The following is a 15,016-nucleotide window of genomic DNA, read 5'->3' on the forward strand; positions in this document are numbered from 1 at the left end:
ATTTCACTTTTTTACACCCTGCTCTCACAGCCAAAACTCAGAGAAGAATGATGACACATGAGAAGAACAACTCTGTTTATTTAGATCAACATCCCTGCTCCAAAACACTGCAATTGGGGTAGCCTCAGAAAATAATTCAGTGTGATTTAAATCTAGCCTTGTCCATCAAGACCCAAAGTTTCCCATCCATCTCTCCACCTCTTCTCCTCTCTTCTTCACCTGCTCTCCTTTTGAACTCTAGATGTTTTTTTAGACTGCTTAGTTTCAATTTTCAGAAAAGAAAAGGGGAGCATTTAACTCTCTGCTGGTAAAGGTTGGAAGGGTGAGACATAGAGCAGTGGGAAGAATAGTGTGTGCTTGGAAAGGAATTTGAGACAGAAACGGGTAGTTTGTTGTTTGAATCGAAGTCCAAATTGTGCCTCTCACACTCCCCACTAGGATCAGCTCTTTAAAAAGGCTTACTGTAGCATTCAGACATCAATTCCTTACATAAACAATCACCACCACCCTGCTCCCATGAAGCAGCCTGACCCTGGAAGCATGAATAAAGACTGTCGCAACTGTGGAGAACTGAAGTGGTTTAGGGTTGGGGAGTGAAGGAGAGTGTGTGGCAGGTACTTAAATACTATTATCTTAATTTTTTAATATGCCTGCCTAGTGTTAATTTTGTGTTGGGGGATTATATTGTATATTTTATTTTAGCTAACTCTGAATTTCTGAGATTTGATGAGCTACAAAGGAAGGAAGGAGAAAATTTGTAAATACCTTTCAATGGCCAGTACATCTGTGATTGTCTCCTTGTAATCTGGATTGTGTGGGCTGATTAAAAGTGGGAATTGACCAAGGTCTCTTCCAACTCAGGGGTTGGGAATCTGTATCCCTCCAGATGTGGTTGGGCTACAATTCCCTTCATCCCTGGCCATTAGCTAGGATGGCTGGGGCTGATCCAAGATTGAACCCCTCAACATCTGGAGGGCCACAAGTTCCCCACTCTTGATTTATGAACTCAAGTCTGATTAAAATTTGTAATTTCTCATCACTTGATGACAAGCAGCTTATTTGTGAGCTGTAATCATAGAAAAGCAATGGTGTTTGAGGGAATATTAAAGTCCTGCCTGTGACCTATTCACACATGCAAGCCATTAGTTGATATTCCTTTCCTCGTGCATACTTGAAATAGAACGTCTGTTATTTAAAATGCAGTCAAATTTCAAATAAATTATAATTAATTGGACTTTAGCTCACTTAAATTTATCTGGATTGTACCCGTTGCCTAAAATAAGACCCCATTCAACCTAACTGAATCAATTGGAATTAACAATGTATGCACAAATAGGGCTGTTTTCTTTGGTTTTGTCTTCAGCAGCTCCCCTGCCCTCGAGCCATAAACTGATCTTAAAATGTTGACAAGTCACCACCCCATACAGTACTGGTATTATAGCTGCATAAAATGAAAAGCACAGCAGCATTGTTCTGTGTAGTGAACTAGATGCATTGCCTTCAGATTCCCACATAGCTGAGAGCTTTCAGCTACCAGGAAGTTCCTTATTTTGAAAGATATCCAGCAGCTGGATGTATAATAAGCTTCACAAGAGCAGTGCTGTGAACCACCCTAGATAAGATTTAGGCACCTGCTGAAGCAAAGCTCTCAGTGCATAATCCTTACACTCCAGACAAGGGTGATCACACTGTCTTTCACCATTGATCTTTAAGATGTCAGCAGTTGACTCTGCATTTTAGAGAAGGTGAAGTTAAGAAGGCTGGCAGGGCAGGAGAATACTTTAATTGTACAGTATTCATACAGCTGGCATCAGGATCTCTCCATCAAACACCATGAGGCTTTTTCAACTGGAATGACAAAGCAGCATAAAAGCTTCTATTTTGTGCGTGAAACTGAAAACACTGAACATATTTACTCCAGAAAAACCATTACAAAAGCATACATGATTTTTACCTCTCCACCTGGGAAAGCCACAGCCCCGTAATTTGTGGTTCCTGAAGTGAATATCTTGTGCAGCCTGTTACTTTTCAAGTGGACTTGGCATATCCTTGATTTATCACACACATGTTAAACATATGAGGAACACGTTAGTTTCACTCACTTTGTATCTCTATAAAAAGGAGATGGACAGACAACAGCACATGAAATAGTGAAACAAGCCAAAATTTAATATGCATTTTAACAGTAGCAGTGAAAATTAACTGCCACGGATTGTTCTTACAGAGAAAGATTAACTTTTAAAATGCTTGAAATTGCGCTTTGTAAACAAAGCTATTCAGCAGGATAGGTACTAAAATTAGTTTTATTTTGGCAAATTGCACTTGCTGTCCATTTGATATTTCCACCAAATGAGGATATTTTTTTCTTTGTGTACCTATCTATATATGATTTTTTAGTTCAAATTCTGCCCTGTTTCCCTAGAACATTTGCCTACATCAGTGCATAAGATTTGAGCTTGATCAAGAAGCCATTTGAATCACTACAGTCTTGGAATTTGACCTTGTGGGAAACTTAGAGGCTCAACCTCTGCTAAAGCATGTCCTCTCTAAAAGAGGGCACGTGTTGCGGTGAGACCTGGAGACTGACCTCCTGGTTGTGGGTGGGTATATTGGTCAGCCACAACACCCGATTGGTAGGTCCCTCATTGCTAGGTGAAATCTGGCCAATGGGGTAGAGTCTAAACGGGCCAAGGGACCTATTTATACCCATGCATGTGACCTAGAGCTTCCTCTTTCGGCTCGTGCATCAGAACACTCGCCCACTTCTCCCTATATTTAGGACATTTTGTGATTGACCTTGGTATGCCATCATGTCGTCTGTCATTGGGACAGGGGCACGGCAGGAATTTCCCCACTTGGCTGATTGACTGTTGCCACCTGGGTTTTGTCTGCCATGTATCAAATCGTCACAACTTGTAAGGTTGTGGATAGGCACTAGTTCAGGTGATAGGGATGGGAGAACAGTCTCACCATCCCTATGTGAAGGGTATTCCGTTAAAGGAATCCAGGGACTCAACTTGGTTTGGTCAACACCCGAGAGGGGTTTATGCCCATGCCTGAGTCCAGGGGAGCATCTGGGGAGTGGACATAGTCTGTTCCTGGGCTTTTCACCTACCTCAGGTGTTCACCCTTGGCTGACCTATGATAGAGTTATGGGTCAGCACTACCTGCAAGGGTGCAGGGAGCTAGTCGAACCAGAGCCTATGCAACCACTCACTTTCTGTAATCAATAAAGTTGTGGCCTAAATTCTGCCAAAAACCAAAACTAAAATTTGAGTCAACTGTGTTTTTATTTAGGGGGGAGGTCTCTGGGTCTGAACACGCAAAAAGATGATTTCTATGGAGTTCAACAGTCATGCTCATTGCTGTAGAATCATAATGCGTTTCGTAATTCTTCAGCTCATTTACACAGCTTTCTGTTTCTGAGAAAATGCAAGGAATAATAATAATAATAATAATAATAATAATAATAATAATAATAATACCCCACCCATCTGGCTGGGTTTCCCCAGTCTCTCTGGACGGCTTACAACATATATAAAAGTACAACAAAACATCCAACATTAAAAAACACAATATCCTATACAGGCAACAAACAAACCAATAAATCAATAGAAACCAATAATAACATAACAACAACAACAACAAATCGTTTACAACTTTATTCTTTCTATAACAAAGCCTGACCCTCATCTCCCCTTCTGCTAATATAGCATGAATTCTGGGGAAAGAAGTAGTCAAGAAAAAAAAATGCACCAGTTCTTAATGAGAGGATGTTTATAGAAATTGTTGGGCCAGATGTTCCACCTGTGCCATTTCACTTGTCAGATAAACAAATAGGGAACTGGTGGATAGTGGCCAAAATTGTATGAGCTCAATTGCAAAATGTCTCCTTGTTATAAAAGGAAAGCTTTGTCTTTCAAGAAAAGTCATTGTTTCTGAAAGGTGTTTGACTGAGATAAAGAGAATATAATCATCTATTTGTTCACAAAGAAATAGCAGCAAGACAAGTTTCATCCAAAATCCCCATCCTTCAGGCATGTCTTATGTAATCTACAGGGACCACCACACAAAGGTGAGAATGTAGACCATTCTTCATGACTTGCCCTCTTCAGTGATGTTCCCAATAGGGAACCTATCAGAGTTAGTTAACATTGTAATTATTTTGCTTGTGCTATCAGTCATCTGCGAACCGAGCTGTGAGACATCTCTTCCCAAGATGTTTCATGGGTCACTGAAGACTTGCCAAAAAGCAGTAGTTTTTGACAGTGTTTTTTCCAACCAAACAAAAGCAGGCATACTGAAGTAGAATAGTCAAATTTTCACAGATTTCCCTCAGCAAAATAACTTTAAGATTGTAAGAATACTGCAATTAAAGTGTACATTTGCATGATAAACTGCAGTATTGTTCATTCAAAGGTTACATACAATAGTTCTAGGAAATGCGGAGGCCCAGTGGAATAGGGCATAAGTCTCTGTGTAAAGGGCATTTAGAGTATCCATACGAGGCATTCTGTGCGCTCTGGCACTCGTCAGGGTGTCCCGTTGCGCCAGAAGCGGTTTAGTCATGCTGTCTGTCTGTGGACAAACAGGAAAGCTGTCTGTGGACAAATGCCAGCTCCCTCGGCCTGAAGCGAGATGAATACCGCACCCCATAGTCACCTTTGACTGGACTTAGCAGTCCATGGGTCCTTTACCTTTTACCTTACCTACAAGGAAATACATAATTAGTGAGGTCACATGTTTAGAAGTCATTTGAAAACTAAAAGTTCTTTTGCTTTAAAACCTTGTGAAAGAGTTGTGTTAGTTTTTATTTTAAACACTGTTGTATTTTATTCATTCATATGGAATTTAACAGCAGATTTTGCATTCAGAAACAGAGTTGGATCCAGATGAAGGTTGCATTCAGACATGAGGATCATTGCTTTAGTTTTCCTGGTACACTGCAGCACCGGTTGCATTATGGAGCTATGGGTTTTTAATCGAAAAACCACCCATATTGCATTAAATTTTAGTTGCACCAGTTGGTGTGATGTGACACAACAAGGAATGTCATTGGAAGTGTCACCCCCCACCCTTTCTGTGCATTCACTCTATTCTTTCCCCATGATTCACTGTCCAGTATGCTAGAATACCACCTAAAATTTCATTACATGAGCAGTGAGGGCATGAAAACTGCAGCAAATTTCAAGGGTTACAATAGATTATTTTCTGGTAACAACACAGAAATTAGCTTTGAACTGCCACCAGATTCTGCTTGATTCCCAGAGATCCCTTTTATGTGAAAATTAACAGGTAAGGAAATATCTGGAAGATGGAATAATCTCACATCTGAATTGCAGCCTAAGTTAGTTGCATTGAACTCATTGTGAAGTGAAATCATGAGTAATGTTCATTTCAGTGGGACCTAATCTCAACTAGCTTAGTCTGGATCCAAGCCAGAATCCACCTAATTACCAAATAAAAGTCATCCCATGTAGTAATGTAAAACAATACAATAAACCAGCACATACCGATGCATAAGCAACAACAGTATCTAAGACATAAAAACAAAAGATAGCAGTCGGTAATCAACAGTTCCCAAAGGCTTTCTGAATGGGATTTTTTGAAAACCAAGCTCTGAAAGGACTTAAGGGAGAAGGCAAAACTGACCTTTCTTGCAAACAAGTCCCAGAGTATCAGGGCTGCTAGAGACCCTTCTGTTAGTTGAGGCTAAACTAGGCCACCTCCCTGCAATGAGCAGGGCTTCATCCAAAGCGCACAAATGCTGAGCGGAGACAAGAGCACAAACTGGTCAACAGCAAACCTGTGGGCCCAGAATGAAGCTTCAACACATGTTCCTAAATTCTTCAAACTCTTCTACCTCATTTCCTTGGGCTTCAGTGATGGGGACCTGAATTCAGAAATCAGTTTCCCACTATTGCATGTCTTTTACATTTCGTGGCACCACTAGGGAGCAAAATTTCTCCCTAGATATGTGATGCATTCTGCTATGCCTTAGATAAAACTGCAGTGGTATGATGATCATGGAGTCCACCTAGTCCTCCAGGAAAGCTAAACAGGTTTGTGAACACTACACTCCAGCCTATCTAAATATTTGAAGCCCATACTGGATGTGAATCACCATGGTATGCTGCAGGTATGAAATTTTGGGTTCTATCATGGTGGTGAGAAAGAAACGAAACAAGTTTTTCATGTGCCGCTTTGTACCTGGTTTTAGATACTCCCCTCATATCCAGTTTAATGGCCCAGAATCATTCTGAGAGCATTGGGTAGCTGCATACATATGAATCTTTGTGATCCCTATAGAGAATCTACAGTAGGGTTACCAAACGTCCCTGGTTTCCTGGGACAGTTCCCATATTCACCAATCTGTTCCCGGACAAAATCTGTCCCCAGAATGTCCCTGGATTTTAATTAATGCCCCCTGATTTATGCCTGGGGACTTCCAGTGAGGCAACATGGCTGGTGTCACAGCAGCGAGCAGCACCGGAGGTCCCGGCCACATCAAAGTTCCAGCCAGCCAATCCGCTGGCTGGGAGGGGGCTATTTAAACTGAGGCGCGAGCCAGAGAGCTTCCTTCTGGCTCGTTTCCTCAGGTAATGCTCACCTCGAAATCGCGCAGAGCCGCCCACAGCAGAAAAGCCTGTGGCGCTATTCTGCTGCGGGCTCTGTGCACATGAGTTGGGGGGTGAGTGAGATGCTAAGGCAGTGAAGAAGATGAGGAGGAGCCTAGAAAAGAGCTGTGTTGCATTGCGAGAGAGAGAAAGAAAGAGGGGGGGGAGCCTTGTGTGTGTGTTTTAATGTGTGTTTTCCCAAGACCAGCGAGTGCCATTACTCGATCTCTCCCCCCCAAACTCTTTTTTAGGGGCATTTGTGTGTTTGTAGATGGGCTTCTCCCTGCCTTGTGTTGAGGTACACACCTGACAACTTTGGAGTTCCCCTACCAAAAGGTCAAGAACTCTGGGCAACCCTTTCCTAAAATAACAAAGCATGATTTTTTTTTGTGTGTGTGTCCACAGATTCCTTGAAAAAAAATCTGGTAACCATAGTCTACAGTCTCAATAGAACAGTTAGGAACCATTAGGAGGCAGTAACTACCCATTGCAGGCATGGCTTTTGTCATGTATTCATCTGGAGCCCAGTTCTTCATGTAACAAATACAAGCACAGCACATGGAGTTTAAATCAATAAGGAAATTTATGTCTAGCTGCTACTAAGCTAAAGGAAGATGCATGATATGCTTAGGGATAATTTTTTTCTAGCAAATCAATTTTAGCAAGGTAAATCTAAAATTATTGTCAGGAGTTCAAGAAGCTTCATGCTTTTGTGTTTTGCATCTTAAACACTTACAAGAATGAGCTTTTTCACTCCCAGACTTGCTTTCATTGCCTCCAAAATCTATGTAACAGCTTTTAGCAGATAAAGAATATTTATTTATCCTTTAACAGTTTGCTGCCATTTAGAGTTTCCCATGTTGGAACATTCAAGCCTTTGGCTTTTATATTCAGTGAAGGTTTTGCTGTTATTTCTTCAATACTGCTGGTGTATATGTTTTAATGTTTGACTGTTTATGGTTTTGGATTTAGTTATTATATACGGAATGATGTTATTGACTGACTGAGTAAATTTTGTACCAGTATCCATGTCTGCTTAAGACTTTCAGGCATCTCTTAAATTTTTTTTTTATTTAAGCTGATAGCCCTATGCAGTTGTTTAAAATGTTTCTTGAGTAGGGTTGGGGGAGAAATTCTGTTCATGTATCATTTGAAGCCAAACCTATCAATTTATACTTTTGCAAAATAAATAAATAAATCGTGAACTGCAACACAGGTGACCTTTAAAATTGGCACTTGTCCAAATTCTGCTATGTAGTTCACGAACCAGTCTTTACAAAATTTCATCTGTTCGGGAAAAGTGTCCATAAAAATGAATATACTGATGAAAAAATGGGGGGGGGGAGAAAATGCATTACATTAGAGAAAGCTGCTTTCAAAAATGTGCACATTAATCAAAAATACATATAAAAATGTGTTTATTGTGGAAAATTTGCACTAAAATGCCGATAGATTTTTAAGAGAATAATAATTAAAAAATCACACAGTGCAGCAAAATATGGAGAACTGAATTGAAGACTGGAAAAATGAGAACCTGAGAGAACAAAATCCCTATTCTTGAGTAGCCAACCATTTTAATGATTGCTTCAAATTTGTTTATGTTGATATTTTGCTAGAGGGCAGTATATAAATACTTATATGTATAAACAAAAAGTGAATCTCCTATACGTCAGTACCCACAGCAGATATGCAGAGTTATTAGGTCTTGAAATTAAAATTTCTGATGCTTGGATAGTGTGGGAAGCAACTCAGTAGCAGAATCTAGTGGTTTCTGGTGAGTCCTGGGAAAGAACTGAGTGTAGAAATTACCTGGTCACCCAAATGGTTCTGCTATTTCAGAGGTGGAGTCTGATTAATAAAGGTCAGCATGTTTACTCTAATCAAGATTTCACTTTTCCATTCACACAGTGTGGCATATATCAACTATGTGCAACAGTAACTTCAGTGCTTCAGTAACTGGAGGAGCTGGGGGGGGTCAAAAACAGCTATATTTCTGAAAAATTCACAATCAACTCACTAACATTATTTGTGACTCATAGAGAGAAGTATATAAGTAAATTGAAACTACTGTAAAAAGTGATTACAACAATTTGGGAGCAATCACTGTCATCAAGATTGTTAGCCTTGTCTCATCAACACTATATTGATTGACTTTATAGTATTATTAGTGGTGGTGGGAAATCATAACTTTTAGCAATTTGTTAATTACTCATAAATATGGACGGCACCTATTGTAGCATGAGCTTGTTATGCTTGGAAAATGCAAACTAAAATGTTAAAGGGTACAAATTAGAAGAATGTAAAGATGAACTAGTAGTAAGTTATGCATGACATAGGTCTCTGCATTTCAAAACAGCCTGACTATTATTGTATCTATCTTTTAACAGCAGCCTGTACTTCTGATTGTGCAATTACTAGTGAGTAGATGTTATAATCCAGATCCATTTGTGTTGCTTAATGCTTATCAGTTATTGTAATCAACTTGTATTCTATGCACGAAATTCTTGGACCAGTCCTTGCTGGTCTTGCCACAGTTGAGTTTTAAACGTGATGCTTTTTCGGTCATAGGGACTGTTACTGAAAGATCAGCAAGGAAGGCTTCAGTTATGTGAAGTTGCTTCTCCTAGGTGCATGTTTCCACTTGGGGACATAGAGGCCAGTGAGACCTCTCGCAAGATTTAGTAGTTGTATATGGGAAGCTGAAGCTGCTTGCATAATGCTGAACTTCTACTTGTGTGTGTGTGTGTTTGCATGTGTGCGTGCATGTTCTGTTGTGTTTGTCGGAAGTGCCCAGATTAAGAGCAGCTTTATCCATTCAGGCAACAACAGAGCTGCTGTCAAAAAACCATTTCAAGCAATAGAAGCCATATGTTCATCCTGCGTCACTCCAGTAATGCCAGAGCACCTGAACCATGTAGGAGGAGCTCATGCTGTGGGTGATGTTTGCTGGCAAAGTCCCTTTAAAAACACTGATGGAGTCCGGGGAGAAAATAAAGCCTAATAACACTTTCCCGAGGAAAACTGAGCAGAACACAGAATGTAATCCGAGGAGAAAGGAACAGAGGTTCAGGAATTGTGCATAGCAAGTAGATATTCAACCAAACATTCAGGGGAGAACTCCCTCAGAAGTACGTAGCCAATCACAGCACATGTTGTGTCAGCAAGCTTTCTACAACTTTGCCTGGTTGCTAAGCAACATCTGCACAACTATTACCTTCTTGGTTAGCTGACTTACTGATAACATAATTCACCCTCAAATTACAAACTAAATTATTTCTACTGTTGCACAGCCAACAGTGCTATCATAGAAATGAACTACAGTACAGGCTCCTCCTATAATTTTCATTAACCTTAGTGTGCACAAACAAGAACCTTCAGGCCCCTGTGTCTTGTGACAGACATTCCAACTGCATGAAAACATCTTTGGCAGCAACTATACCACTACTTGTATGCATGAAGCTGAACTTAGTCTGGACGCGCCTTCACATTTCTCTGGTTTAAATGAATCTGGAATCAGCTTTTAATTTTAATTTTAATTCCAATCGCCCTAATTAAGCGTTGACCATATTTATGACTAAAACCTTTATTTGAAAATTATGGTGGTGATTTTTTGATGATGAATTCTCAGAAATCTGTAATTTGGGGAAAAACAAACAAACTATGGGGTTTTGGGGTCAATAAAATTATATGAGCTGAACTAAGGGAAACAGAAGACTCAATGAAATCAATGGAGTAACTTTGTCATAACTTGTGTTACAGTTGATGTCTATGAGAACTTCATTCAAGTAACCTGGACTGTTTCTAACCCATTATGACTATACAGTTGTATTATAAACAATACAACTACCATTTGTTTGAGCAGATTTGAAATAAAATTCCAGGCCGATTTTCTAATAAATGTGAATATTCACCTTATCTGCTATTTTCAAATGTAAACTGGCATGCATTTACTTCTTACATGTCATCTTCATCGGGTAATTGGTTTTCCATTTATCTAGTGTCCTGCCATATTACCAGGATACCCAGCATGAACCATGGGCTCACTGAATGAGCTGTTGAAACATTTAGTAGAATATTTAATTTTATAGTTAAAGGTCACCAACCTTTTTGGGCCAGTGGGCTTATTTATATTTAAAGAAAGTGCCATGGATGTCAGTCACAAAACAGCTGCCATGAGGGCATGGCATACAAAAAATTGATGCTGATGGTTGGGGGAGGGGGAATATCACAAAGTGGCTGTTATGGGGTGTGGCTTGACACAAAATGGCTACTATTGGGACATAGCATAATGACTTCAATGTAGAAGAGACTGACTCAGTGCTAACAGAATATTACAGGAATTGCAAAAAGTATGTTATGCATTCTTGATTTGTAAGGGATATTTATTGGGACCCTTCTCGGGCATGAGGTGGGCATACTTGAGCCTCTGGATGTCACATTTGTGATCCCTGTCCTGATGGGACCATATGAAGGACAACTTGAATATGAAAAATATAATGTTTCACCACATTGCATTTTGGTACTTGTGTTTCTTCATTATGTCAGCAAAATTACCTGTGTCTTGATAAATGAATTGTGCTTTAGTGGTGTCTTTTTTAAAAACAAACAAAACCTATATGTTTGCTTAAGCCCTGTAGAAAATTGTTAAGGATGTGGGGAAAAATTGAAGTAGACTGGGATAGGGGAACCACAGAGAATGTCACAGAAAAGTGTATGTTCAACAGTACACTGATGATGATGATTATTATTAGCATTGGACCTCTTGGGACTCCTTGCCCATAATGTACTCCAGTCCTGTCATATGCCTGGAATATGAAAAAAAAAATATCAATGAGCTGCAGAATCTGGTACTAATAACACTACAACATCATAATAAATAGGCTGAGCACTTTTTTTGCTTCACTTTTTAATATATCAAATGTATTTCATTGCTTACATTATAGTAGCAGATTAGAAACATCTGCTCATTTGCCACCAGTCGTCTAGCAATAGAAAGCCTAACTCGTTTTCCTTCAGGCTATCCTGCTTCAAGGCTTGGGTAAGAAGTCTATAATCCAGCTGTTGAGTGTTGATACGGATCCAGGTTTATACTCAGGAGCCCATCAAATGGAAACACCATCTCCTTGCCAAGGATTAGAACAGTGATAAACTCCATTTGCTTTCTTTTTTTTCCTCCACTCTAGCTCCATCCCCTATTACAATAATTAGAAAAGACCGGACATCCAGGAACAGTGTCTCTCTCTCTTGGCAAGAGCCTGAACATCCTAATGGGATCATCTTGGACTATGAAGTCAAGTATTACGAAAAGGTGGGAAAGCACAGCAAAGATGGCAGGGGGTGGGCTTGGCCCTTTCAGTTTGGTTATGAGAAGAGTAAGATAAGAAACTGAAAAGAAGTTGAAAGCTGTGTAAAAATGCTCTTTCACATTCATATCCAAATTCTTCCAAATAAGCTTAGCTGTCCAAACCATGAACAAAAATATAGAACAACATTTACATTCTGTTGATGTATCATATTAATGTTAATGCTTTCAGTGGCTGCATTTAATATTACCGTAGATCAGATTATTATTATTTAATTAGGCTTTTTGTATAAATGCATAAACTACATCAGTTTAAGAAGCTTACATAATCATCTCAACTGTCCTTTAAAATTCCACTTACACAGTACGTTTAAGAAATGGAATTCTTGTTTGTTTTATACACTTGTGATATCAATGTAAAATAATTGAATTTGCGTAAGTTTCAATATTTTTTCCAAATAGATATTATATTACTCAACTTAGCAATTAACTTTCCAGGTAAAGTCATGTAAGCATTAATTTCTAAGGCCTGTTTAGGTACTATAATTGCCCGTGTTTCAGGATACAGAAAAAGACATGTTTCTTAGAAGTTGTTTTAACCTTTTCTATTGGGGAAGGGAGGGAATGTTACTTAATTTTCCATATATCGGATCTTTCTCATCATTTTGTGTTGTTTTTTTAAAAAAACTAAAACCTGCAAGTTAGAAATGAAAACCAGGCATAAAAAGCAAAACCACAGGATTTAGTACGGAAAAATCAAAATTAGGGAATTATTGCCCCCACTATGTTTGGTTGACATACTTTATCATCCATTCTACTTTCCCTTCATTTACCCAGTGAAATTTATTTATTAATTTACTACTTTTGTTAGGATGCCCCATGACAAATAAATAGAAAACAGCAATAATATATAACACACCAGAAAGCCGGCAACAGAGGATAACATCAATAAAGCAAACACACAACTGCACGAATAATTTCACAGAACTTAAAGTTCAATAAATATCTGTAATCATTAAAAGATTTTTTAAAAAATTAAAAACCAGTGAAAATAAAAAGACCACAATGTGTTCTCCAAGTGAACTTCTCAAAGAAGCACATTCCATAACTCAGATGTGAAAAGGTCCCTACCCTAGTAGTTACCCATTACATTTTAATTAGCAGGGCACCAGGAGAAAGGCCTGAGGTGTATTTTGGAATATAATTGTGTGCTAGGGGGTTCATGACATACAAGCATACAAAACAGCGGTTATGTACTCTTAACATCTAGAGCGGCTTTCCCCAAAAATGTTGCCTCCAAATGTTTTTGGATTCTGGCTCTCATCAGTCCCTGCCAGCAAGGTCAATGATGATGGTAGTTGTAGTCTAACAACATATGAAGAGCATCAAGTTGGAACGGCGCCTCTTAGACTTTTACAGAGTACCACTGAGGAATATCTGTATATGAACAGTAATTCCCCATCATTTAAAATTTAGCTATTTTATTTGGCTCTTGCCTTAAGTTGGGCATTGGATCTAACAACATTTGAAAAGCCACAAGTTCCCCATCCTGAATTAACTAGAACATTTTTGTTGCATGAGATGCATTAATGGCAGAATTTCTCGCTATGAAATATAGAATTGACTATCCTCTGAGAAATATTCTCTGGTAGATTATTTTATTGGTAATGTGTTGGTTTTGTGAGCCATCCAGTTCTGCTTTGTGGGAAAATGGGCAGAAATGCTTGGGGTGGGGGGATAACAGGCCTTTTCAAAGAAATCACTGACATGTTGGGTGTTTAATCAGAGTGATTCATTCTTTTCTTAAAATAAAAAAGAATGTTAATGATAAAGTACAGCATTTTCTGAATTTCTGTTTCTGGTTCTGTGAAAAAATAAACCTAGAGGCTGTTGTACAGTGAAAATCTGATATGATCATTAACACAAAACAGAAATTATCGTACTATTAAAGATACATTGCCATTCATCTCATTTATATATATATATACATATATATATATATATATATATATATATATATATATATATATATATATATATATTAAAAAAACCTTGCCAAGCAGCTTAACAATGCAATCCTATATTGTCCACTCAGAAATAATTCTCACTGATTTCAGTGGCGCTTACTCTCAGTTGAGTGGGTATAGGATACAGATTTATTTTTATAATAAGAAATGTGACCTTTCCATAACCACAAAATCTCCTCTTTTGCATATTTATTAAAAAGAAGGAACTACCCTGACTATGCAAACATAGCCTCAGAAATTCCACTTAAGCAGCCATTCAGATTCATAAAATGATGACATTTATACTGGCAAACCTATTCCTTTTGGGCTATTAAAATAGTTACCTAGGCGGCAATCTTGGACACACTTGCTAGGAAGGGAGTTCCATTAAATTCAGTGGGGCTTATTTCTAAGTAAACATGTTTGGGTTTGGCTGTCTGTGACATAGCGATGAATGCAAATTAAGGGACACTATCCAATGCATGCCAAGCCCTGTTTCCTTTTCCCCTGCCACTATCTACAGTATGTGCAGGCACTTAGCAGCACAGACATGCTTCTAGGGGGAAATGCTGCATTTGTCTCATACAGTATCTCTATTCAGCCCTTCTTCTCACTTTGTTGCAGGTTATTCATACTCTGAAGCTTGAATAACTTGCACTGAACAGAGTGGTGCTTGGAGGTGGATATAGAAGCTGTGCAGATAATTTTTTCTGCTCCCGAATGATGTTTTGCACTCCCTGCACTTACAGAGGAGGGGAAAGAAAGACTCAGCTACCCTATGGGAATTCCCCACTTTAGATTGTGCCCTCTGTTTTATCTTGTGCCCTCTACAAAAAACGTAGTCTATAAATATGCTTATCCATGTATTTTATATTTCTACATTTGCAAAATATATTCTATTATTCCTATGTTTCTTGAATCCATTATTTTTATTAGCCCATTATTTTTATTAGTCTGAAAGGGGAGGGTTTGCATAAGGTCATCTTCTGGATGTCTTGCCATGTTAAGGGACCTTGATTTCAATCAGATGCCTGTGTCAATCTGGTAAAAAAAAAAAAAGACTTGAAAGGGAAAAGGAGAAAGCCAAAACA

General features: G+C 38.7%; 1 protein-coding gene across 3 annotated transcripts in view; it reads left to right on the forward strand.

The window, feature by feature from the left end:
- EPHA3 (EPH receptor A3) overlaps positions 1 to 15,016 on the forward strand; it is a 178,330-nt gene that overhangs the window by 112,177 nt on the left and 51,137 nt on the right. For all 3 annotated transcript variants that reach the window (XM_033146737.1, XM_033146735.1, XM_033146736.1), the window contains exon 5: positions 11,801 to 11,925. In XM_033146737.1, the coding sequence (XP_033002628.1) occupies positions 11,801 to 11,925 (125 nt within the window). The remainder of the gene's footprint in view (positions 1 to 11,800; positions 11,926 to 15,016) is intronic.

This window comes from Lacerta agilis, chromosome 4, assembly GCF_009819535.1.
Source record: "Lacerta agilis isolate rLacAgi1 chromosome 4, rLacAgi1.pri, whole genome shotgun sequence".
NCBI lineage: Eukaryota > Metazoa > Chordata > Lepidosauria > Squamata > Lacertidae > Lacerta > Lacerta agilis.